The 24,141-nt window shown below is 48.4% G+C and overlaps 2 protein-coding genes across 2 annotated transcripts in view; one reads left to right on the top strand and one right to left on the bottom strand.

Moving 5' to 3' along the window:
- Positions 1-7,921, bottom strand: part of LOC123345197 (butyrophilin subfamily 1 member A1-like) — a 651,080-nt gene extending 643,159 nt beyond the window's left edge. Inside the window, exons 1-3 of the mRNA XM_044981900.1 lie at positions 7,696-7,921; positions 4,693-4,750; positions 2,353-2,469 (exon numbers count right to left, since the gene is read on the bottom strand). Coding sequence (XP_044837835.1) covers positions 2,353-2,458 — 106 coding nt within the window. The 5' untranslated portion in view covers positions 2,459-2,469; positions 4,693-4,750; positions 7,696-7,921. The remainder of the gene's footprint in view (positions 1-2,352; positions 2,470-4,692; positions 4,751-7,695) is intronic.
- The window catches only part of LOC123345199 (butyrophilin subfamily 2 member A1-like), a 343,661-nt gene that overhangs the window by 247,684 nt on the left and 71,836 nt on the right, over positions 1-24,141 (top strand). The window lies entirely within an intron of this gene.

Raw genomic sequence — 24,141 nt, 5'->3', positions numbered from 1 at the left:
GCCAGATATGTCTTTTGCCCCCACTACTCCCCTTGGAAGGCTGTTCCAGAACTTCACTCCTCTGATGGTTAGAAACCTTCGTCTAATTTCAAGTCTAAACTTCCTAGTGTCCAGTTTATACCCATTTGTTCTTGTGTCCACATTGGTACTAAGCTTAAATAATTCCTCTCCCTCCCTAATGTTTATCCCTCTGCTATATTTATAAAGAGCAATCATATCCCCCCTCAGCCTTCTTTTGGTTAGGCTAAACAAGCCAATCTCTTTGACTCTCCTTTCATAAGACAGGTTTTCCATTCCTCGGATCATCCTAGTAGCCCTTCTCTGTACCTGTTCCAGTTTGAATTCATCCTTCTTAAACAAGGGAGACCAGAACTGCACACAGTATCCCAGATAAGGTCTCACCAGTGCCTTATATAACGGTACTAACACCTCCTTATCGTTGCTGGAAATACCTCGCCTGATGCATCCTAAAACTGCATTAGCTTTTTTAACGGCCATATCACATTGGCGGCTCATAGTCATCCATGAGAAAGTGTAGCCATGGTGGTGTGAGCAGGGGGATGGGCTAGCTCTCCAGGTATGATCCTGCCCAGGACCCTAGGTACATAGTTGGGGAGGCTGCTCACACTACTGTGGCTACTCTGCCATTTATAGCACGACAGCTTGATCAGAGCTAGCGCAGGTACATCTACCCCATCTGGAGACTGCAAGGAACAACATCTTACATCTTAAAGGCTTCGACAGTGCTAACTAATGGCTTCATGGTGAGGGAAGGGGAGGGAGAGCTGGGATGTTGGAGGGGGAATGGGGTCTACACATTGTGAGGGATGGTGGGGCAGAGGATGGAGAAGGAGTCAGACTCAGCAGTTTTCTCTCACATTTGCAGTCACTGTAAGAACCAGGGAACTGTCGAGATGTTGGGACATGGGCTGTGTCTCAGATTTCTCGCACCAGCCCTGTTAGCAACTACACACTGTAAACCCTTCAAAGCACAACCCCATTATCCCCATTGCACTGTAACAAAATGTACAGGCAGGGCGAGGAGTGCTGAGGAACGACATAGCAACTGTGTGGCCTAGTGGAGAGACCACTGGACTGGGACTATTCCTGGCTCTGCCACTGGCCTGCTGGGTGATCTTGGGCAAGTCTCTTCACTGCTCTGTGCCTCAGTTTCCCCATCTGTAAAATGGGGATAATGAATAAAGTTCCTTGAGCTCTACTGATGAAAAGCACTATAGAAAAGTTAGGGCTTTGTGTTATTATTTAGCCACAGTCATGTAGTCTTTAAAATCATGATTTGGAGCATTCAACAGCAGAGTCAAGGGAGAGAATTATTTCAGGAGTGGGTGGATCAGCTTATGTGGTCTGCATCTTGCAGGAGGTCAGACTAGATGATCATAATGGTCCCTTCTGATCTTGAATTCTATGATTCTATGATGTATCAACTGCAAATTTAAGTGATAACTACAACTGCCTAAATGACCATTAATGTCTACTACAAGGAGTCCTCTTTCTGTTCCAGAAAGTAGGAAAGACACTGACAAAAATCTTTGCCTATGCAGAGTTAAGGTTCCCAGAGGTATCTCAGGTCCTTCCAGAAAACAGTTCAGCAAAACTCAGGGCTCTGAACACCAGCAAATGCAAAGTTAAGGTACAGGCCAAAGCAACCTTAACTCTGCCCTCTCTGAGAGATGATCCAATACACACACCTCACACAGACCCACACTCTGCCTGCGCAGATAAAGCACATTACTCAGGGATCAGGGCACATGACAACTGTAGCACAGAGTCAAACGCCTTCTCCTTGCTAAGGGAAAACTTGTTTTTAGGGGAGCTGCTCTGAACAGGAGCTACTGACCCTGTTCTGCACAGAGCTACTGCCCAGAAACAGCCTCACACTTGTCACATTTTACAAGCCCTTCATCCCCTTTAACTGCCCCTTCACCCTCACTCTGTGTCAATGAAAGTTGTTGTCAGCAAATGTGCCAGGTGGCAGGAGGAATACGGGGCAGGGACACTCTCATGCTAGCAGGAAAGGGCAGAGAGGAGGCTGGTGCTAGATTAAAGCAAGGACCATAAGGGAAGTGGAGACACCAAAATTCAGGAGAGAAATCCAGGCCCCACTGAAGTCAATGGGAGTTTTCACCCAGGTCTTTGGCTGGCAAGAGTCCATTGGACAGCATTAGAAGAAGGGATATTGTGGGTGTGCCCTGAGCTGCGGGGGTGTCCTGTGGGGGTGACCCTGGAAGGGGTGACATGGTCACTTCTCTCTGTATGTGTGAGGAGCTGCAGGGCAGCAGAGCTCTGCGTGAGAACAGGCAGCAAACCCAGCGAGGAGGCTGGAGCTCCTACCTGATACCAGCCTGTGAACCTGTAGAGTGAGGCAGAGAGCGACGTAGCTGGGCAGAGCGGAGCTCACTGTGGAGCTGCAGGAGAATGAGGGAACCTTCCCCATCATCGTAGCTGGGTCTGGGATCAGAAGAAACAAACAAAATCAGACGTGCAGTGACTGGCAGGGTTAGCCCACCCTAGTGTGCAATGCATGGAGTTGGGAAGGGATTCTCCCCATAGCTCTAGTTTGCACTAGCTCCAAACAGGGTCAAACATGACTGAGATTAAAGTGCCAGCAGTTGCTGGCAGCACGGTTGCACTAGTACTTGCTCCCTGGAGCTGCACCTGTGCTAAGGTTAATGATTATTCCAGAATAAATCCATATGTGGACACTAATTTCGGCGCAAGAATGCCCTGTTTGTGTGTTAGCCCAATTCTGTAGTGCATTGGGTAAACAGGAACAATGCAATCGTCTTCTGGAATAAGAGTGTTGTGTAAATTTAGTTGTAATATAGGGTATGTCTACACTTTCTGTTGACCGAGACTCTGAGATTTACTGCTGTGAGTCTTTTATTGCTGTGTGGACGTACCCATAGGGGCCCAAAGAGTCAAAGGTGTTAACACGACCCAGTCACTGTTCAACATTAAACAGTTAAAATGGGCTTGGATTTGGTACACAGAGACCTCAGCCTGCTTAGCACCATGGCAAATGCACCATAACAAATGTTTTCAATCTTTTATTAAAGATATCAAAAATGAAGGAAAAATAGTTAAAGCATTTGAAGTATAAAATATTAAATTAGCCTTTCATTTAACAATATCCCTGGTTTCCTTTTCCTTTAGCTGGAAAGAGTTTTTAAAAGGAAAAAGCCTTTAGGGCTGGTCCACATTACAAGCTTAGGTCAACATATTCAGCATTAGGTCAAATTTATAATGAGTTTACACTCCTGTCAACCTAAAGGCTTTTAAAATCAACTCCTGTACTCCACCTGAATGAGTGGAGTAAAGTCAGAGGCGATATTCATGCCTCGAATTAAGGGGAGTGTAAACACTGTGTATTATAATTCAGAGTTACTGGCCTCCAGGTGATGACCCAGACACTCCAGTGAGCACTTTGAACTCCAATGCTCTTCAGCCAGGTGAGCAGGAAAAGCCCTGGGGAACTTTTGAATGTTCATTCCCTGATGGAACAGCCTGGAGAGCTCACCAGCATAGCTGAGCATGCCTGCCCAGACACACAAATTCACTCCAGCATGGATCCTTCAGGAGATGCTGTATCTGATTGCTGAGAGGGGAGCAGACGGAAGCATTTGTGCAGGCAGAGTCTGAACCAGCAAAGAAACACCGATATCCATGCCAAAATCGCACAGGACATGGTGGATAAGAGCTACACCATGGACACACAGCAGTGCCATGTGGAAATAAAGGAGCTTAGACAAACGTACCACAGGACAAGGCAGGCAACCAGCCACTCTGGTTCTGAGCCACAGACATAGGAGACTGGTGACATGCATCCATAACCACCCGCAACAATATTTTCATCCCATGAGGCATTGGGACCCTAGCCCAGAATTCCAATTTGCTGCAGGGACTGTGGGATAGCTACCCACAGTGCATCACTCCTTGAGTTGATGTAACCCCTGGCAGTGAGGATGTGCCCTGTCAACCACAGCCACCTAGTGGGGACATGCAAAATCGGATGCTCACAGTCAAACTGAATAAAATCAACCTAATTTTGTAGTGTAGACATGCCCTTATGTGACAGTCTCTTAGATGGTAATAAATTATGGGAAGAAAGATGGTGACCTGAAGAACAGCTCTGTGTGTCTTGAAAGCTTGTGTCTCTCACCAACAGAATTTGGTCCAATAAAAGATGTTACCTCTCCCCACCTGTCTCTCTAATCTCCTGGGATCGACATGGCATACATGTTACTAACTTCTTTGTGGGGAAAAGAGAAGTTACTGACATGGGCTGACTCTGTTGTTGTTGCTGTTGTTGATAAAGTCCAGGCATGTTTGCTAAGAAGACAAAACAAGACAAACACACACAAAAGGGGAAAGACAAGACCAGCAAAGAGAGAAAATGCAGCTTCTGTCTCTGGCGCTGCCCCTCATTTGCAATTTCACTGCTGGAGAAACACAAGCCCAGCACATGGTGGGACCTGGGCTCTGAAACCTGGCAGCTTGTCCCAGCAGCAAGCCGTTTAGGGCATTGCTTTTAGCTGCCTCTCTCATTACCAGGGCTGTCCTTAGGATTTACGGGCCCTATGCAGGATTATAAAATGGTGCTTCAGTGTGTCAAGGGGGCACTGCCCCTGGACAAAACCTGCTCAGGGGCCTGTTTGTGCCAAGCCAGCCTACCTGCTCACCTACCCCACAGGCAGAGCCCCTTGGCTGCTGGCCAGAGCCGGTCCCCAGCCTGTGTGGAGAGAAAGCAAGGCCAGGTGAGTGGAGTGAACCCACTGTGACTCATGACTATGCTCCCCTCTCTCTTGGCTCAGCCTGGCTCTTTCACCCACCCACCTGCTACCAGCTGATTTGTACAGGGCCAGCACTGCTGACACCCAGCTGTGGCCAGTAGGGAGCAGGGAGGAGACAGACAGCTGGCAGCACATGCACAGACAGGCCTGCTCCCCTTCCTGCACCCCGAATTCCTGCACCTATTTACTGCTAACCCCTGCATCTCCTTCCTGCACCTATGTGGGGAAACTGACCCACCTAGATGCACAAAGCAGCTGGCATTGCTGCTTGCTCCCCCTAGGACTGGTGCTCCTGCCCCACACACCCCTAGGGGGCTGTGATGGAAGAATTGAGAGCAATATCAGGGCTCCCTGCATCCAGGTCACTTTCCCCACCTGGGCTGCATGAGTGAAGAGCAGCAGCTCCTGATGCCTCCTAGCACAGCTCAGGTGGGGAAAGTGACCTGGATGCCAGGAATCCTGGTGTGTGTGTGTTGTGGGGGGGGGCTCTGAGTGTGTGTGTGTCTTTCTTTCCCCTTTTGTGTCTTTCCCCTTTTGTGTGTGTTTGTCTTGTTTTGTCTTCGTGTGTGTGTGTGTGTGTGTGTGTGTGTGTGTGTGTGTGTGTGTGTAAAACCAGCTAACAAAGCTGGCCAACACACCAGCCATGTGCTGCCCCCACTAAGAGGGAACCAACCCATTATCTCATCCATCACATTTCTCATAGGAGCTACCAGGGCTTGAAGTACATTTTTGCATGAAACAGGGGCAAATTTAAAAACTGTTTAAAACATTAAAAAAAATATGAAAAACTCTATTACATTGTATTTACAGTATCGTTATTCATATTAGTCTTGCTAGTCCTCCCCCCCTCAGCAGAGACACACAGAGATTAGGATTAGGACCAGCTGTGCCCCCAAAAGACCAGGCCAACCCTCCAAACTGGACCTAACCCACATACTTCCCCAGACCAAACTGGACCTGACTCTCCCTAAACCAGGAGTGCTGGTGGGGGGATATAGCAGGGTGAACTAGGGGAGGTCCAGTCTCTCTCATGGGTGCTGGTGGGGGGAGGATGGTGCAGAGGGAATGGGGTTTCCCCCAGGGGCATTGGTGGGGGTAATTGACAGTTGGGGGTGCTGGCTCTGCTGAGTGGAAGCCAGGTTGTCACCAGGCGCATCCTTGCCTGCCCTGTCTTCTTTGTCTCCCCATTCCAGCAGCGCTCTGTCTTTGTACCCTGCTCTTCCTAACCTAACCCTGACACCTCTCCTCTTTGCTCTCCAGACACAGCCATGTTGTGCTCCCATGTTCAGCTTCCCCTGCAGCGAGGTGTTAATACTTAGTCATTGTGGTTTCCATTGTCTCTGTAGGATTGAGAGTAGCAGCCGTGTTAGTCTGTATCCGCCAAAAAAACAGGAGTACTTGTGGCACCTTAAAGACTAACAAATTTATTTAAGCATGAGCTTTCGTGAGCTACAGCTCACTTCTTCGGAGCTGTAGCTCACGAAAGCTCATGCTTAAATAAATTTGTTAATCTTTAAGGTGCCACAAGTACTCCTGTTTTTTCTGTAGGATTGGCCATTCCAGTGTGTTGATTCTAGCCCAGAAAGTCCAAGCAGCTCTATGTCTGAGCTGCCTACCTTCATCTACCATGTCCCAGGGAGAAAAGCAATTATTTCCCCCAATGAATAGTGCTGCCAAGGTGATAGGTACACAGTCGTACAGACAGTTCATAAAAATATTACATACAATTCCCACTTTGTCACATCTCTTTCCCCTTTGACATCAAACTAAGCGAGATCTCTTCAACCAGTGACCTGTGAGCATTCAGATCTCCTGCTGCTTGGGACTCAGATGCCTTCCAAGTTCAGATAAAGCCACAGATGTTTTCCATACAGGCCAAAACCAATTTCCCATCCGCTTGGTGGCTTTTCTACTAGGCAATTTCAAGATTCTTACAGCACAGACTTTCATTACTCAAACTGACTGTTTTCAGAACACAGTTCAGAGTAGTTTCACACCCTCCCTTGGGTCTTATCTTTTAGATAACACTAGCAGGGTGCACATGGGGAATTTTCATGGGCCTCCTGCCACTTCAATGCCTTGAGGGTTGAAATCGAGATGGGAACCTGCCACTATCTTCCAAGAGTGAGGAGGGCCATGAACTCACCTTCCTCCATATGTCGGACAACTTGGCTGCAGCCTTGGGGTGTCTTTACCCCTTAGTTGGGGTAGGGAGTGACCCTTTGAGTATTTGGGAGGATTGGAGTAGGGAAAATGCTCAGAGGCAGAAAAATAAGCATCTGTGAACTGTTACTGCAAAAATGTAGGCACCAAGTGATTGTAGGCACTCCAGGGTTTGGCTGCGGATGAGCAGAGTTTTGTGAATCCCAGTGTGTCCTGATTCTGGGATTTTTTTTCTAGGCACCTAAGTCCTCTTATGAATACATCCAGTGGTAAGGGAGGGGAGCCGCACACAGTCAATAACATCACTTAAGGAAGCGATTCACTAACTACAGCTCCCATCAGGCAGCAAAACAGCAAGAGCAAATGAGCTCTACTGCAGGGCCCCAGGCTCTGCTAAAGCCCAATGAACCAGCAAAGGGGAAAACCTTCTCGCAGCCTTCAGGCTAGAAGCTCTGTGGGGCAGAGACTGTGCCTCACTGTGTGACTGGAATGGACTAAACACTCCATGGTGTCACCAAAACCAAACAGTTACTGATCATCATGTGTGTGTGTTTCTGTGGCCAAATTTACACTCAAAGTATAGGAGCAGCAGTTTACCCCTGACAAACCTGGGAGAGGGGCCCTGTGACACTGACAGCTCATCTGAGTGTGTGTGTGTGTGTGTGTGTGTGGATGAGGAAATATCAAATGAGTCTAGTCCCAGTGCTGGAAGATCCCTTACCTGCTGAGTCCTGCAGGGACACTTCCTCCAAGCAGCTTCAGAGTCCTGCAAAGCTCTCAGTTTTTCTAGCATCCATGAGTTTGCACTTCAGGGGAAACCTCCCTTTGCTGAGGCAGTTTCACCCATTCAGCACAGGAGTCACAGCCAGGGGAGTTTCACTCTGTCCTGTTCATTTCTGTCTGTTGTTAATTTACTACATTTGTAACTGAATGGAATCGCTGTCCGGTTTCTGCTGCTCCCACCAGCTTCAGAAATGAAAGTAACTCAGTAGCTGAGAAATTATCATAACAGAAATCCTTGTCACATGCGAGTAAAGTACAAGGATCAAAGTCCTTTTAAAAAAACATCCCCAGAAGTGCCAGAGAGTGACACATTTGGAGCCAACCCACTCACTTTGGCAGGTGACACTCAGCTCTGCCCAGTTTTTTCCTGCTCTCTGAGAATCACTAAGGGTATGTCTACACTACAAGACTATTTCGAATCAACTTAAGTCGAATTTGTGGAATCGACCTTATGAAGTCGAATTTGTGTATCCACACTAAATACACTAATTCGACTGTGTGAGTCCACAGTAACGGGGCCAGTGTCGAATTTGGAAGCGGTGCACTGTGGGAAGCTATCCCACAGTTCCTGCACTCCCCGCTGCCCATTGGAATTCTGGGATTTCCCCCCAATGCATGCTGGGGAAAAAAATGTGTTGAGGGTGGTTTTGGGTAACTGTCATCATTGAACCGTCAATCACGTCCTCCCTCCCTCCCTGAAAGCGCCTGCGGGCAATCTGTTCGTGCACTTTTCTGCTCAGTGACAGCGCGGGCGCCACCGCACTGCGAGCATGGAGCCCGCTGCAGTTATGGCCGTTGTCAACTCCTCGCACCTTATCGTCCACCTCTTCCACAGTCAGCTGCTGAGAAATAGGGCTACTTTTCAATGGTGCTGCGAGCACTGGTGGACCATGGGGGGCGTTTTACCAACATCAACGTCGGGTGGCCAGGCAAAGTTCATGACGCGCGTGTTTTCAGGAACTCTGGTCTGTTTAGACGCCTGCAGGAAGGTAGTTTCTTCCCGGACCACAAAATAACTCTTGGGGATGTGCAGATGCCTATAGTGATCCTCGGGGACCCAGCCTACCTGCTAATGCCCAGGCTCATGAAGCCCTATGCAGGCGCCTTGCACAGCGACAAGGAACTCTTCAAGTACCAGAGAGCAGCGAGCAGCGTGACCTGTGACTGTTCAGTTTCTTTACAGAGAAGCTGAACCTGCCCCTGTTTCTTTACCAAGTGACTGTTGACTAGCATCTGCAGTTACATACCCCGTCCACCCCGCTTCCCCCACTTCCAACACACGTTTAAAAATAAAATACATGTTCCACTGTAACTTTACAAAGGTTTCTTTATTGATGACTTTGCATTAAAGGGTTGAAACTGGGACGCGGACTGTGCTGGGTAGGGTGTGCGGTGATGTAAAGACCGCCTCTAAACTCGAGGAATGACAGGCTCCTGCTCCCAGAGCGGTCTGCAGTGCCGGACTGGTTGTTTCAACGGAGCCTGCCATCCCTCCTTTTTGGGACTCTGTGTGCAGGGGCTATGTGGCCTTGTGGTGGGGGAGGACGGATACAGATTCCTCTGCTGCGTGGCTCTGTGGTCCAGGACAGGGACCGTTGCATGAGATCTGTAACCCCCCTCCCCCGCTACAAAGTCACGTACCCCCCCACCCACACAGAACCTGCAAACCACGTCCCATACCGACCAGGGTGCCTACTGACTGCACTGTGTGTGTGACCTGCTGCTGATCCTGCCCCCATGTCTGTACCCTGGTAAAGGTGATTGTCCTGTCCAATTACCAACCCCCTTCCCCCCCTTCAAACACAGTCTCCTCTAAAAGAACATGACGGAAACAGTAATTAACAGAAAAGTATTTTTTATTATCAACTAGACAGTTAGGGGATGAAACTGGGACGGGGGCTTGGGTGAGGCAGGAAGGAAAGGACTTCTCAAAATTTAGGGTAAGAGAGCTTTGGGGTACTTGAGCACTCTGCTGGGGTGCAGTGACAGTTTTCACGGCCCCTGGCGCCCCTCCTTCTGGTTATTTTGGGTGAGGGGGGTATGGGACTTTGTGGCGGGGGAGGGCGGTTGCAGATACACTGCAGGGGGGCTCTGTCCTCCTGCCTGCGGTCCTGCAGAACATGCACAAGGTGTCGGAGCATGTCCGTTTGCTCCCTCATTAGTCCAAGCAGCGTTTGAGTCGCCTGCTGGTCCTCTTGACGCCACCTCTCCTCCCGTTCGCTGTGTGAGCACTGGTACTGAGAGAGGTTCTCCCTCCCGGGGCATTTCCTGTGTGGCTGGTCAGAGCATCCAAGCTCAGACTGCTATCCAGAGCGTCAACAGAGTGGTGCACTATGGGATAGCTCCCGGAGCTACTAAGTTCGATTTGCATCCACACCTAGCCTAATTCGACATAGCCATGTCGAATTTAGCGCTACTTCCCTTGTCGGGGAGGAGTACAGAATTCGAACTAAAGAGCCCTCTATGTCGAATTAAATGGCTTCCTGGTGTGGACAGGTGCACGGTTAATTCGAATTAATGCTGCTAAATTTGAATTAAAGTCCTAGTGTAGACCAGGCCTAACATAAAAAGGAAATGGCATGTAAAGGCACCATCCTCCAAGTCTTCCATCTCCTGGGGGTGAGGGAAAGAAAGCCTCACATTTACCTGATTGTGAGGGGTGTGGCAGGGCAAGGAGCTGCACAGACTCTCAGCTAGAGACCTGGCGTAATTAATGAGTTTTCTTGTGCAACCAAAATACAACAGATTGTCCGAGCCCCAGGCCATTGTCCCTTCATGCAGCTGCACAGTCTGGGACATTGCTGGTCTGGCAGGGCCTCTGGGGGTGAGAGTTCTCTCACACTCCATGTCCAGGGGATGCCTGGCCTGTCTGCTGAGACTTCCAGAAAGCACCTGCACTAGCACTAGTCATGATGGTGGACACCAGTTCCCTAGGTAGACTAAGCTCCACTGATTAACTGTGCTGAGTCACTGACCATTTATAATGAAGGGCTGTGTTATCGCAGGCCAGGGCAACTGAACCCATTCAAACTATCCCAAAGCAAAGGAAAGATAGGAAAAATAGTAAGAAGGTACGACGCAAACCTCTGCCAAAGGTTTCTTGGGAGAGTTGCTCTGTTTCTTCCCCCATGATAGGAAACTTTGCCATGCCAATTGGCAAATACTTCTGCAGGCATCATAGCAGCACATAGGCAAGCAGCATATGGACCTGACCTGTAGCCGCACGCACATAGGAGCTTCAACCTTGCATCCTCATTTACTCTCATGAGTGAAATAAGGTACTGGAAAACAGTGCCAGTAGTCAGAACAGTGTCTTGTAGTGATACCTCTCTGAAACCCCCCACCCTTTGTCTTATCTCGCCAAACTCATCATGCCATGTACCAGCCAACAAAAAGTGATAAAATTGTGGTTTTAATTCATTTGGAACCAGGGTGAGAATGCACTCACAATAATGCCTCTGTGTCTTGTTTCTTTAGTATCTGCAGATGTGCCCTTGAGGTCTCCTTCTGCACACCAGCTAAGGGGCTCCATCTGATAAGGATACAAAACAAGAAAAGTAAGGAAATGATGTTCTGGGAGGTGCTGCAATTCTCAGGTGCTTAGGACTGTAAGCACAAAGCATGGGGAGAAGCTATCAATGAAAAACTGTGAATGGATAGTCAAGATAGGAAACAGGCAGGAGCATAGTTGGAAACTTCTCCCTCTTATGCAGAGCACACAGGTACTATGACAATGGGAACATTTTTCTCACTGAAGTCTAACCTGCCAAAAAGACAGCGCCAGTGCCTCTTTAAGCGACCAAAGACACATTCAACAGTCATTCTGCACCTGCTGTGCCTGTTGTTGAAGCACTCATTGCTGCAGACTTCAAAGTTGCCATTGTAAGGCTTCATAAGCCACAGGAGCAGGAGTAGGCTGGGTCTCCAAGGTTCACTCTTGGCATTTCCATATCGCTAACAGGAATCTTCTGGTGTGGAAAGAAAGTCTCTGTTTTCAGCTTTCTGTACTGGCCAGTGTTCCTGAAGATGCATGTTTCATGCACCTTCCCAGACCAGCCTGCATTGATGTTGGTGAAACAACCCTAGTAATCTACCAGTGCTTGCATTACTATAGAGAAGTACTCCTTTGTGTTGATGTACTCCATCACAAGGTGGTCTGGGGCCAAAATGGGGATATGTGTTCAATCTATCACCCACCACAATCAGGGAATCCCATTGCTGCAAAACCAACCACTATTTCATGCAAATTACCCAGAGTCATAGTCCCGTGTAGGTGATTAATGTTTGGGGGAGGTGATTAACAAGCAGACAAGCAGGAGGTGATTAACTTGCATCATTGCAACCCCCACAGTGGACTTCCCAACTCCAAACTGACTTGCAACTGATTGGTAGCAGCCTGGAGTTGCCAGCTTCCACATAGTGATTGTCATTCCCTTTTCCACTATTAGGGCATCATCCATTTTGGTGTCCTTTCTCTGCAGGGCAGGGGCAAGCAGAGGTGCTGGAACAATTTGTATAATGGGGGTGCTGAGAGTCATTGAACCAAACTGTAAACCCTGTGTATGATGGACACCACTTCAAGCCACGGGTTCTTCCCACAGCCCCAGCATCCCTGATACCAGCACGTTTCCAGATGTCAGCTCCAGTCATTGGAATTCATTGAGATTCATCAGACCCCCTGCTCTCAGAAATCTCCTTCCATGTAGGTCCCAACAGCCCACAACTTTGAAAACTGCCACTGAGCACTCCCTGGCCATCTACCCTTTGTTTTATCCTCAACAATGGAAAATTAACATTACTAAAACATCAGAGTCACCTAAGTGAACAAGTAGCAGGCACGTGGGCTTACACATTCCAGGCTCTGTGCATGAAGCGCATTTGGGTTGTGCCCTCATGACTGTCATGCAGGTCCCGAATACACAGGAGTGCCAGGCATGTGGAGCAGGGCAATGGAGCTCAAGGGACAGAATGAAAGGTCTGATGGGCCAGATGCAGCCTGCAGGCCATAGTTTGCCCACTCCTGGTCTACACTGACAACTGCATCATTCTAACTAGGTCACCCTAAGTGCTACACCTCTTGTCAAGTTGGTTTTATTATCTTGGGGTTGCAGGAAAACATAAGAATGGCCATATTCAGTCAGACCAAAGGCCCATCTAGCCCAGTATCCTGTCTTCCAACAGTGTCCAATGCTGGTGCCCCAGAAGGAATGAACAGAACAGGTAATTATCAAGTGATCCATCTCCCATCACTCATTCCCAGCTTCTGGCAAACAGAGACTAAGGACACCATCCCTGCCCATCCTGGCTAATAGCCATTGATGGACCTATCCTCCATGAATTTATCTAGTTCTTTTTTGAATCCTGCTATGGTCTTGGCCTTCACAACATCCTCTGGCAAGGAGTTCCACAGGTTGACTGTGTGTTGTGTGAAGAAATACTTCCTTTTGTTTGTTTTAAACCTGCTGCTTATTAATTTCATTTGGTGACTCTAGTTCTTCTGTTATGAGAAGCGGTAAACAACACTTCCTTATCTACTTTCTCTATACCAGTCATAATTTTATAGACCTCAATCATATCTCCACTTAGCCATCTCTTTTCCAAGCTGAAAAGTCCAAGTCTTATTAATCTCTCCTCATAAGGAAACTGTTCCATACCCCTAATCATTTTTGTAGCCCTTTTCTGAACTTTTCCCAATTCCAATATATCTTTTTTGAGATGGGGCAACCACATCTGCACACAGTATTCACGATGTGGGCATACCATGGAATTATATAGAGGCTGTCATAAACAGATAGTTAAGGGTTAATGCCTCTTTTACCTGTAAAGGGTTAAGAAGTTCACCTAGCCTAGCTGACACCTGACCAGGGGAACCAATGGGGGGACAGGATGTTTCAAAAGGAAGGAGGGAAGTTCCCTTTATCTTAGTCAGTTTCAGTTTTGGCTGGAGTGGAAAAGGTCAAGGAACCAGCCTCTTATCAGAGTAGTAAGTTTAGTAAAGAATAAATAGGTTTATGTTTATTTTCTTTTTGTGACTTTGTGCAATTAGAGGAATAATCAAATTGGAAATTCTTTTGTGTACTAAGTTTTTGCCCAGGGGAACATCCTCTGTGTTTTGAATCTGTTGTCTGTGAGAGTAGCTGGTATGTTAATCTCTCCCAGAGGTTTTTTCTTTTACCTTTATTTTCTTTAATTAAAAGTCTTATTTTTAAGAACCTGATTAATTTTTCCTTGTATTAAGATCCAAGGGGATTGGATCTGGACTCACCAGGAATTGGTGGGGGAGAGGAAGGGGGATGGTTGAATTCTCCTTGTGTTAAGATCAAAGGGGTTGGATCAATGTTCACCAGAAAATTGGTGAAGAAGTCTCTCAAGACTATCCAGGGAAGGGAGATAGTACTTGGGAGTGGTGGCAGCAAAACCAGATCTAAGATGGTAATTCAGTTTAGGGGTTCACATGCAGGTCCTCATCTCCGTAATCTAAAGTCCAGAATGGAGGTGAAACCTATGACAGTGACAAAATGATATTTTCTGTCCTATTATCTATCCCTTTCTTAATTATTCCCAGCATTCTGTTCGCTTTTTTGACTGCCGCTGCACATCGAGTGGATGTTTTCAGAGAACTATCCACAATGACTCCGAGATCTCTTTCTTGAGTGATGACAGCTAATTTAGAGCCCATCATTTTATATGTATAGTTGGGATTATGCTTTCCAATGTGCATTACTTTGTATTTATCAACATTAAATTTCATCTGCCATTTTGTTCCCTAGTCACCCAGTTTTGAAAGATCCTTTTTGTAGCTCTTCACAGTCTGCCTGGGTCTTAACTATCTTTAGAAATTTTTTATCATCTGCAAATTTTGCCATCTCACTGTTTACCCACTTTTCCAGATAATTTATGAATATGTTGAATAGGACTGATCCCAGAACAGACCCCTGGAGGACACCACTATTTACCTCTCTCCATTTTGAAAACTGACCCTTTATACCTACCTTCCTATCTTTTAACCAGTTACTAATCCATGAGCACACCTTCCCTCTTTTCCCATGGCTGCTTATCTTGCTTAAGAGCCTTTGGTAAGGGACCTTGTCAAAGGTTTTCTGAAAACTAAGTACACTATATCCACTGGCTCACCCTTGTCCACATGCTTATTGACCCCTCTCAAAGAATTCTAGCAGATTGATGAGACATGGTTTTCCTTTACTAAAACCATGTTGACTCTTCCTCAACAAATTATGTTCACCTATATGTCTGACAATATTGTTCTTTATTATAATTTCAACCAGTTTTCCCAGTATTGAGTCAGGCTTACAAGCCTATAATTGCCGCAATCACCTCTGGAGCTCTTTTTAAAAATTGGTGTCACATTAGCTATCCTCCAGTCATCTGGTACATAAGCTGATTTAAATGATAGGTTACAGACTACAGTTAGTAGTTCTGCAATTTCACATTTGGGTGAATACCACTTGGTCCTGGTGACTTATTACTGTTCAATTTATCTATTTGTTCCAAAACCTCCTCTAATGATACTTCAATCTGGGACAGGTTCCTCAGATCTGTCACCTAAAAAGAATGGCTCAGTTTTGGGAATCTCCCTCACATCCTCAGCCATCAAGACAGATGCAAAGAATTCATTTAGTTTCTTTGCAATGGCCTTAAATGAGGGTTAAATGAGTGGGAGTAGCATTGCAGTACGTACACTTATGTAGTTAGGTTGATATAAGCTGCCTTAATTCAACTGAACTTTGTAGTATAGACAAGGCCTTAGACCTGCCTCAGAACAGGGGACTGGACTAGATGACCAATCAAGGATAAGTGGCCTGTTAACACTTTGCCAGTCAAATGAGCATTAGTGGGTTACAGATTGTTGCCTCTTATAACTCCAGGTAAAGGGAGTGGGAGTGAGGACTCGGATCCTCTCGCTGTCCGATTCCAGCGGGGTAGTGCAGAAGCCAGGAAAGTTCCCCACAATAGTGGGACCATTCCCCATTTACATAATTGGCATTGCAAACAGGATCCTATCCACGGGATTTTCCCCATTTGTTTATTGGTTGAATTCTAGTAGTACTGTCTAGGTCGGGTCAGAAATCTATAAAGGCTGGAATTGAAGAACTACACATGCAGTTTTCTGAACTTCAGCACACATTACTGGACAGGCTGAGGCACTACGACAAGCTAGAACTGAGCAGTGAGAAGTTTTATCATTGGCTAAGGTGGCGACAGACCTGCATGCTGATGCAGCTAAGAAGTCTCCTATTATTTATGTTCCATGAGACTGGAAGATATCTGAGTTCAATATCTTGCCAACAAAGCCAGGGGACATCATGATAGAAGACTGGATTAAGTCAGTGAAAGCAGATCTACAGGTGTTGAGAATTGAAGATCACATGCATTTTGTGGAAGATCACGGCAAAAGCCAGACCAAATCCATAGTGAAGTTCAGGGGAATGGCTTGATCATTGCCTGTTAGGTTCACTCTCTCTGAGGCACCTGGCATTGGCCACTGTCGGTAGACAGGATACTGGGCTACATGGACCTTTGGTTGGACCTGGTACTGCTGGTCTTATGTTCACTATCTGCTATTAGCAGCAAAATCTGATTGAATTTGCTGACATGGAATTTAGTCCCTTCACTGCACGCAAGAACAGTTCAGGGACTAAATGTTCTCCACTCTACACTGTCTACAGGCCAGGAAAATGTGGCCAATGCTTGCCCTAGAAAGCAAAGGGTGGTTCGAAATGGTAGGGGATTTGAATCCTTAGTGTTCTATAGCATTTATATTTGCAGAAACTTCCATAATCCTGACTGCCTACATAAGCTTTGTGATATTCCTGCCTCTCCTGAAATCTTCTCAGTGTACTTTTAACTCACTGGTGAATGTGAGCTATGCATCCGCCTCTGGTCCTGAGCCACAGAGTATATTCAGCTTTTACACCTCTCTACTCATTGTCTGCCCTTCTTCACCACCTGCTCCCTTCTCCTGCTGTTAAACAGGGTCACAGATTGTAATCGGGTCACAAATGACACAGGATGAGGGGAAAGTTCAGTCTCAGTGTTTCTTTGCACTGGGTGGGGAGACTGGGTGGGGTCAGATCAGTCAGGCAAATTATTTACCAGATGCTGGGAGAAACAGCAACCAGTGAAGGTCTCGTGTCCTCCTGCTTGGCAATCAGGGTATTTCCACCCTGGGGAGTAACCTGCATGTCACTGAGCTGCTAACATGGTGTAAACACAATGTGGAGTGGACATCCCCATTTAATCACCAGGTTTAAAAGCCTGGTTCTGCCCTTGTAGAGAGAGGGGAGCAGGCTAAGGTGACTGGATTTTGGGGGCAAACAGGCTAAGGTTACTGGATTTTTGCCCCAACATCTCCCTGCTACCATGTTTGATATTGAGCCACTGGCAATCACATGGGAGGTCCCCACATGGAGCCCAGCTTCAGCCCCGATTGACATCAGTGGGGATTTTAACCATTCACTCAATGGGAGCGGGATGGGGGCTCACAGGTTTGAAGCATTGAGCTGAGGAGTGTTGATTCCCCCTCCCTGCCTCAGGAATAGACAGACCACGTGGGGGGCTCATGTGACTGGATCTGCCAAGGACAGAAGGGAACAGGCTAAGATAAGAGAAGGGCGGGACACTGGGAGGGGCCAGAAGAGGTGGGTGGGTGGCAGCAGAAGAGGGGGTGATTCGGGAAGGGTGAGAACTGTACCCTTATCCTTGTCCCCTGTGTGAGTCAATATCTACCATTATTGTTATTGTTCAATGTTAGATTAAATTTTCTAACTTTTTCCCTTCTCTTCTTAAGAATGAAACTTCCCAAGAGTCAGACAGTTAATGTGCCTCTGTGCATCAAGCAACCATTGACCTGATAAGGGAACGTTTTATGGTGCTGCCTGTATTATGTATTGCTGTAAAGTCTGAAGGTTACAACATAGAATCATAGAATCATAGAATCTCAGGGTTGGAAGGGACCTCAGGAGGTCATCTAGTCCAACCCCCTGCTCAAAGCAGGACCAACCCCAACTAAATCATCCCAGCCAGGGCTTTGTCAAGCCTGACCTTAAAGACCTCTAAGGAAGGAAATTCCACCACCTCCCTAGGTAACCCATTCCAGTTCCTCACCACCCTACTAGTGAAAAAGTTTTTCCTAATGTCCAACCTAAACCTCCCCCTCTGCAACTTGAGACCATTACTCCTTGTTCTGTCATCTTCTATCACTGAGAACAGTCTAGATCCATCCTCCTTGGAACCCCCTTTCAGGTAGTTGAAAGCAGCTATCAAATCCCCCCTCATTCTTCTCTTCTGCAGGCTAAACAATCCCAGTTCCCTCAGCCTCTCCTCATAAGTCATGTGCTCCAGCCCCCTAATCATTTTTGTTGCCCTCCGCTGGACTCTCTCCAATTTATCCACATCCTTCTTGTAGTGTGGGGCCCAAAACTGGACACAGTACTCCAAATGAGGCCTCACCAGTGCTGAGTAGAGGGGAATGATCACATCCCTCGATCTGCTGGAAATGCCCCTACTTATACAACTCAAAATGCCATTAGCCTTCTTGGCAACAAGGGCACACTGCTGACTCATATTCAGCTTTTCGCCCACCGTAACCCCTAGGTCCTTTTCCGCAGAACTGCTGCCCAGCCATTCAGTCCCTAGTCTGTAGCAGTGCATGGGATTCTTCCGTCCTAAGTGCAGGACTCTGCACTTGTCCTTGTTGAACCTCATCATATTTCTTTTGGCCCAATCCTCTAATTTGGGACAATTCCTGCCTCCAGAAATAAGGAGCCTTTCAATGCAAACTGGTGTGAAGAAAAGTTACCAAATATGGAGGTGACCCATGTCCCTCTGCCCAGAGCTGCTCTCACAGGAAACCTCTGCACCAGGGTCCCCTGCTCCCATGTGAATGGGCTCAGAGGTCTCTGTGGCACTGGCCCCCTGCAGAGTGTGCTCCATGGATCCGACAGCAGATGGCGAGGGAAATGGATGGGTGAGAGCTGGGGACACCCATTGTCCCTCCCTCAGCCTAGTGGAGATTCACTGGAAAAGGCAATATCACCTGGGGCTGTATGATATTTTCTGTACCTTCCCATTCATGATGGGGATCCTCCTTTATGGGTTCCCCAGGGGCAGCTGTGATCACAGGGGACTTCCTGCTAATGCTGCTCCCTAGGCGCTGTGTTTCCCAGGGATGGCCATGGGCACTGCCTGGGGCTCAGGGGGGCTCCAGACTCCAGCACGCCAAGCGCGTGCTTGGGGCGGCATGCCACGGGGGGCGCTCTGCCGGTCGCCGGTCCCGCTTCTCTGGTGGACCCTCCGCAGGCATGCCCGTGGGAGGTCCACCGGAGCCGGGGGACCGGCGACCGGCAGAGCACTCCCCGCGGCGTGCCGCCGTGCTTGGGGCGGCGAAATGTCTAGAGCCGCCCCTGCTGAGGCTTGGGGCCTCCTGACTTCCTGCTGGTCCCTCAGCACTGGCCAGTTCTGGGGCAAGTCTCTGGCTCAGTCTGTAGGAGAGCAGGCCCCACCCACTGACAGAGCTGTGCGAAGGGTATTCCTGTATGCGAGTCCCATGGTGATGTCCTCCAGCTGCAACCCCTCTGGCAGGTGTTACCACAGCAGGGGTATGATTCATCCTGATCTAGTCAGGTTCTTATACTGCACCCATCACTGTGCGCTCTGCGACCTTATAATTTATACATTTAGTCTTTCATTAATTTTGGAAGAATTTAAAAAAAAATCAACTTTATGGAAATGTAAAATACAAATGTTCCCAGCAATAAATTGTACAAAAGATTCTAGGGAAATGCAGGGGAGATACCAAAGCAGCTGGAAGGACAAATATAATCCAATGATCCTTCAAAAAGGTTTCCACTGCAGAGAAGTAGCTGGGTATTGGCCCACACCTGGCTTTCACTGCTGGGGCACTGGTACAGTTGGTCAGTAATAGCACATGACAATATGCGGATGATGTCTGGTGACCTGTGTGAAGTGAGCTGTTGGGTCTTAGTCTATTCCACATCGCCTCATCCACCCTCACAATCTGCTCCGACACAGATGCTGTTTGGAGTCTCAGCAGAGAGGTGAAACAACCACTGGACAGGGAGAGTGACTGACTCAGATCCCTAGAGGGGGCCCTACCCATGGGGTCTCAGCCTGTGCAGCTCCATGAAGGGAACCTGGCCACAGACTCTGCTACATTGTTTTATTTAATTGCACCAGGAAATCTATGAATGAAACTGACACTGTGGAGAGGGTTTTGTCTGATTATCTTGGGCTGCTGCTGAACTCCTGCCAGGCTGCCAGCCCTTGTCACACTCCTCACAACCAGACCTGTGTCGGGGTTTCTCTCTAGTGCGGCAGGAAGCCTGGACAGGTGGGTGTTACATAAACATTATTTCCTTAATTACACCTGGGCCCAGTGAATTCCTCAATTCTCAGGCTGCAGAATTCACCTCTTGCTGCAGAACTGGGCTCCAGAATCTCCATCTGCATCTTCAATAATCACGGGTGGGATTTTCAAAGCCCCACAGAAGATCTGGAGGCCCAGCTCCCTTTTAAAATTAATGAGAATTGGGCACCCAATTCATTTACTCATCGACTTCAAGGGCAGAAGGGACCATTGTGATCATCTAGTCTGACCTCCTGCACGTCACAGTCTACAGAACCTCATCAATCCACTCCTATAATAGACCCATAACTGCTGCCTGAGTTACTGAAGTTCTCAAGTCATGATTTAAAGACTTTTAAGCAATAACCGTGAAAATGTGAATGGGCAATGACTGCTTGAGTCTGCCAGACAGACTGAAATAGTCATAGGCGGCAGGTTTGTATAATTTTTGGTGGGGCCCAAAATGGTGGTGCCCCCCCGCTCCCGCCCTGTAAGCCGATATAAAATGAAGCTACAACGCGTCAGTGCCACGAGATTACAAGGGTCAATTAAAAGTGGAAAGTCAGAAGCAGCACTTGCCTACTTCAATATACATTTTACCATCACTGTATAAAAATGGTTCCCAATTGTCGATGCAATCTGATTAATTTAAGAGCACATTACAATTAAATATTTCAATTCTCAGTCATTTTAAGACTTTGCCACACACTAGTTTGTCTGTACACCAGTTTCAGACAATCCTTTATAGCAATTTTACTCCAGGTCCTATGTGAAACCAATCAATCACTTCCTCCTCTCACCCGCATCGTTTTGTTTTAAACTGTAATCAAAAGTGGCTTCATCTGCTTTAAAAGTCACAGAGCAGCAGCCACAAGTCTGCAGGTCTTAGGGATATTGTCCTGGTCAACTCAGTCAAAATTAATTACAACCTAGATGGGATTATGGTGAGGGGGCACAGCACGGCCCCCTCAACTCCCCTCCTGAGGTGCTACAGCACCAGCAGCTTGCACTGCTGTTATGCTGTAGCCCTTAGGCGGCGGCAGCAGCAGCAGCAGCAGCAAGGGAAAGAGACGCGCGCTGTGCGCTCTTTACGTTCAGGCAGGGAAGCTCCGGGCAGGGCCGGCTCTAGGTTTTTTGCTGCCCCAAGCAAAAAAAAATGTGGCTGCCGCCCTTCCCACACCCCCTGCCACCCCAGCGCTGGGCTTCCCCCTTTCCTCCCCACCAGTGCCCTCCCTCCACCCTGCTGCTGCCCCAGCCCTGGGCTCCCCCCCACCAGTGCCCCCCCACACCTCCTGCTGCCCCAGCCCTGGGTCACTGGTAACTCGCTCCCAGGGCGGGTCATTCAGCCGGAATTTTGGATGTGCACAAAACACAGACAGGATTGGTTCCCATACGGTTACAGAGCTGCAGTAAAGTGGAACAATTTTCAGCTTGTGCGACTGGAGGATATCTGGATGCATATTATAAGACTGTTCTCCATAAATGAGGAAAAGTTGAGGTGCCTTTATTATTCTTTTGTTCCACTCTTTCTTTCTATGGGGAATTTGCCAATGCAATATCACTGTCTTCCTTTCAAGCAAACAAAAAGGCAATGGCTGTTGAAAATAGCAATTCCAGTCCTAATAAGCATTTCTTGCTCAATTTTATCCTACTTTTTCTACAGCAAGTTACAGTGGATCAGTATATTTGATTTGGGAGAAATGAAGTAAAGCTGCCCAAACCAAGCTTGAGCACTCCTGAATTTTGAGGTGTTCGAATCTGGAAGGCAGGTGCTGGGGGTGGGAGAGGGCTGTGGGCTCCATGGGGGAGCATGGCAGCAACTGCCTGGAGCTGCACGGAGCCAGACACGCTGGTCTGAGTGGCACAGTAAGCGGTTTGGGGGTTGGAGAAGGGGTAGGGGGTTCCGGGGGCCAGTCAAGGGACAAGGAGCAGGGGGGGTTGGATGGGGCAGAGGTTCGGAGGGGCAGTCAGGGGACAGACAGCAATTGGATAGGCATGGGAGTCCAGGGGGTTTATCAGGGGACAGGTAGGGGGTGGTGTCCTGGGGGGAAGTTGGGTGGGGTCTCAGGAGGGGGCAGTTGGGGGACAAGGAGAAGGGAGGCTTAGATAGGGGCTGGGGTCCCAAGGGGCAGTTGTCTCGGGAGGGGGTAATCGGAGGATAAGGACCAGTGGTGCTTAGATAGGGGGTGGGGGTCCTGGGAGGCAGTTGGGGCAGGGGTCTGGGGAGGGGGCAATCAGCGGCCAGGGGCTGGGATTTAAAAGGCTCTGGGCTCCCCCTGGCTGCCGGCAGCCCAGAGCCCTCTGACTCCCGGCTGCAGCTGAGATTTAAAGGGCTCTGGGCTCCCCGCGGTTGCAGGCAGCCCAGAGCCCTCTGATTCCCGGCGGCGGCTGGGACTTAAAGGGCTCTGGGCTCCCCGCGGCTGCCGGCAGCCCAGAGCCCTCTGATTCCCGGCAGCAGCTGGGATTTAAAGGGCTCTGGGCTCCCCGCGGCTGCCGGCATCCCAGAGCCCTCTGGCTCCCCTGCGCTCCAAGGAGGGGAGAAACCTAGCTCCAAATACTGGTGGAGCAGAGCCCCTGATTGTGAATATTCCTGGGGCTTTAGCCCCACGAGCCCATATAAGTTGGCGCCCATGGAAATAGTAGCTCTGAGAGGAGTGAACTGCCCCAGATATCTGAGCTAAGGTCCCATAGAGGGGAAAGAAACAAACAGCAGAGAGAGAAAATGCAGCTTCTGTCTGTGTGTCTGACTCTGACTCACAGCCTCACTGCTGGAGACTCACAGCACATGCTCTGATCAGCCTCTGCGAGGACAAAGCAAACTTGTACCAGCATCCGGCTGTTTAGATCATTGCTTTTAGTGCCTCCACTGCAAAATATACAGAAGGCAAAAGGAAAGAGACTGGAGAGAATAAAAATAAGGTAGGGAAGGAAAAGGACACACAAAGGGGTGTGTGTGTGACTGTGAGAGAGAGAGAAGAGAGAAAGAGAGAGAGAGTCTCTTAGACCAGAGATGTAGCCAGAGTCGGCGGAGGTGGTAATGTCACCTGGAACCCTCCTTTGCTTGGTCTGGTCAGCGCATCTCTCTGGATCAGGGCTATGAAGGCCCAACTGTGTAATGGTGGATTCTGAGGGCCGAACACATGGTGGGGGTGGCAGCCATGATGGTGGAGCTCGCTCTCTCCGGCCCACCCGAATCCCAGTCAGCCAGTGTCAGCTAATTTTCCCCCAGTTTCTCTTTTAGAAGTCCCCAAGGGGAACGGTGGGTGGAATAGCCCATCCCCTCATTATTTTGTTCACTAGCTAGGCCTAAGTTCAGCTGAACCCATTGTGCTCCATTGATTTCCCATCCCACCCTCCTCATGTTAACCAGGCATGATCTGAACACAGTCTTGGAGTTAAACCAGGAGTCTGTCTGTCTCCCACTGGAGCCAGCACTCAGCATAAGCTGACTAAGCAGTTTCTTAGAGCCCCAAGCAGCTCAGGGGGCCTGATTTTTGGAAATAATGCAGTTAGAATTCACAGGGGTGGGTAAAGGCCACCCTGCCCCTCCCACACACACTCTTCTCTCTTAGGCCCCACAATGGGGTAGTACGGACTCCGTCTGCAGCTTTTCCTATCAGCATTTATTGCTATCGGCTACTGTGATATTTTATCAACTTTCTCTCACTTCTCACATCTCGGCTCACAATTTGGGTAAATGTATGGCCCAATTATCACATTCCACAGTGAGGGAATTCAACATTTTTCAAGATGCCACAGAATTCTGGAAGTTTGTTGCTCTCAGCCAGGCACCATTTTATATTATATCTCCCTGCCCTGCTGGGACCTCTTTCTAGGGGAAGAGCAGAGGAGCCAGGGCCCAGGAAAGAGGATCTGGGCCAGGCTGTCTGAATAACACTGCAGGAGTGGAGGCCCAGGGAGTAGGGCTGGCCCACTGGAGATCATAGACCAAAACCCTGCCCCCTAAATAATCACCAGTTAATTTTACATCAGGCAACT

Source organism: Mauremys mutica, chromosome 12, assembly GCF_020497125.1.
Source record: "Mauremys mutica isolate MM-2020 ecotype Southern chromosome 12, ASM2049712v1, whole genome shotgun sequence".
Classification (NCBI taxonomy): Eukaryota; Metazoa; Chordata; order Testudines; family Geoemydidae; genus Mauremys; species Mauremys mutica.
Note: the sequence above shows the minus strand (reverse complement) of the source record. Positions and strands in the feature narration are given on the sequence as shown.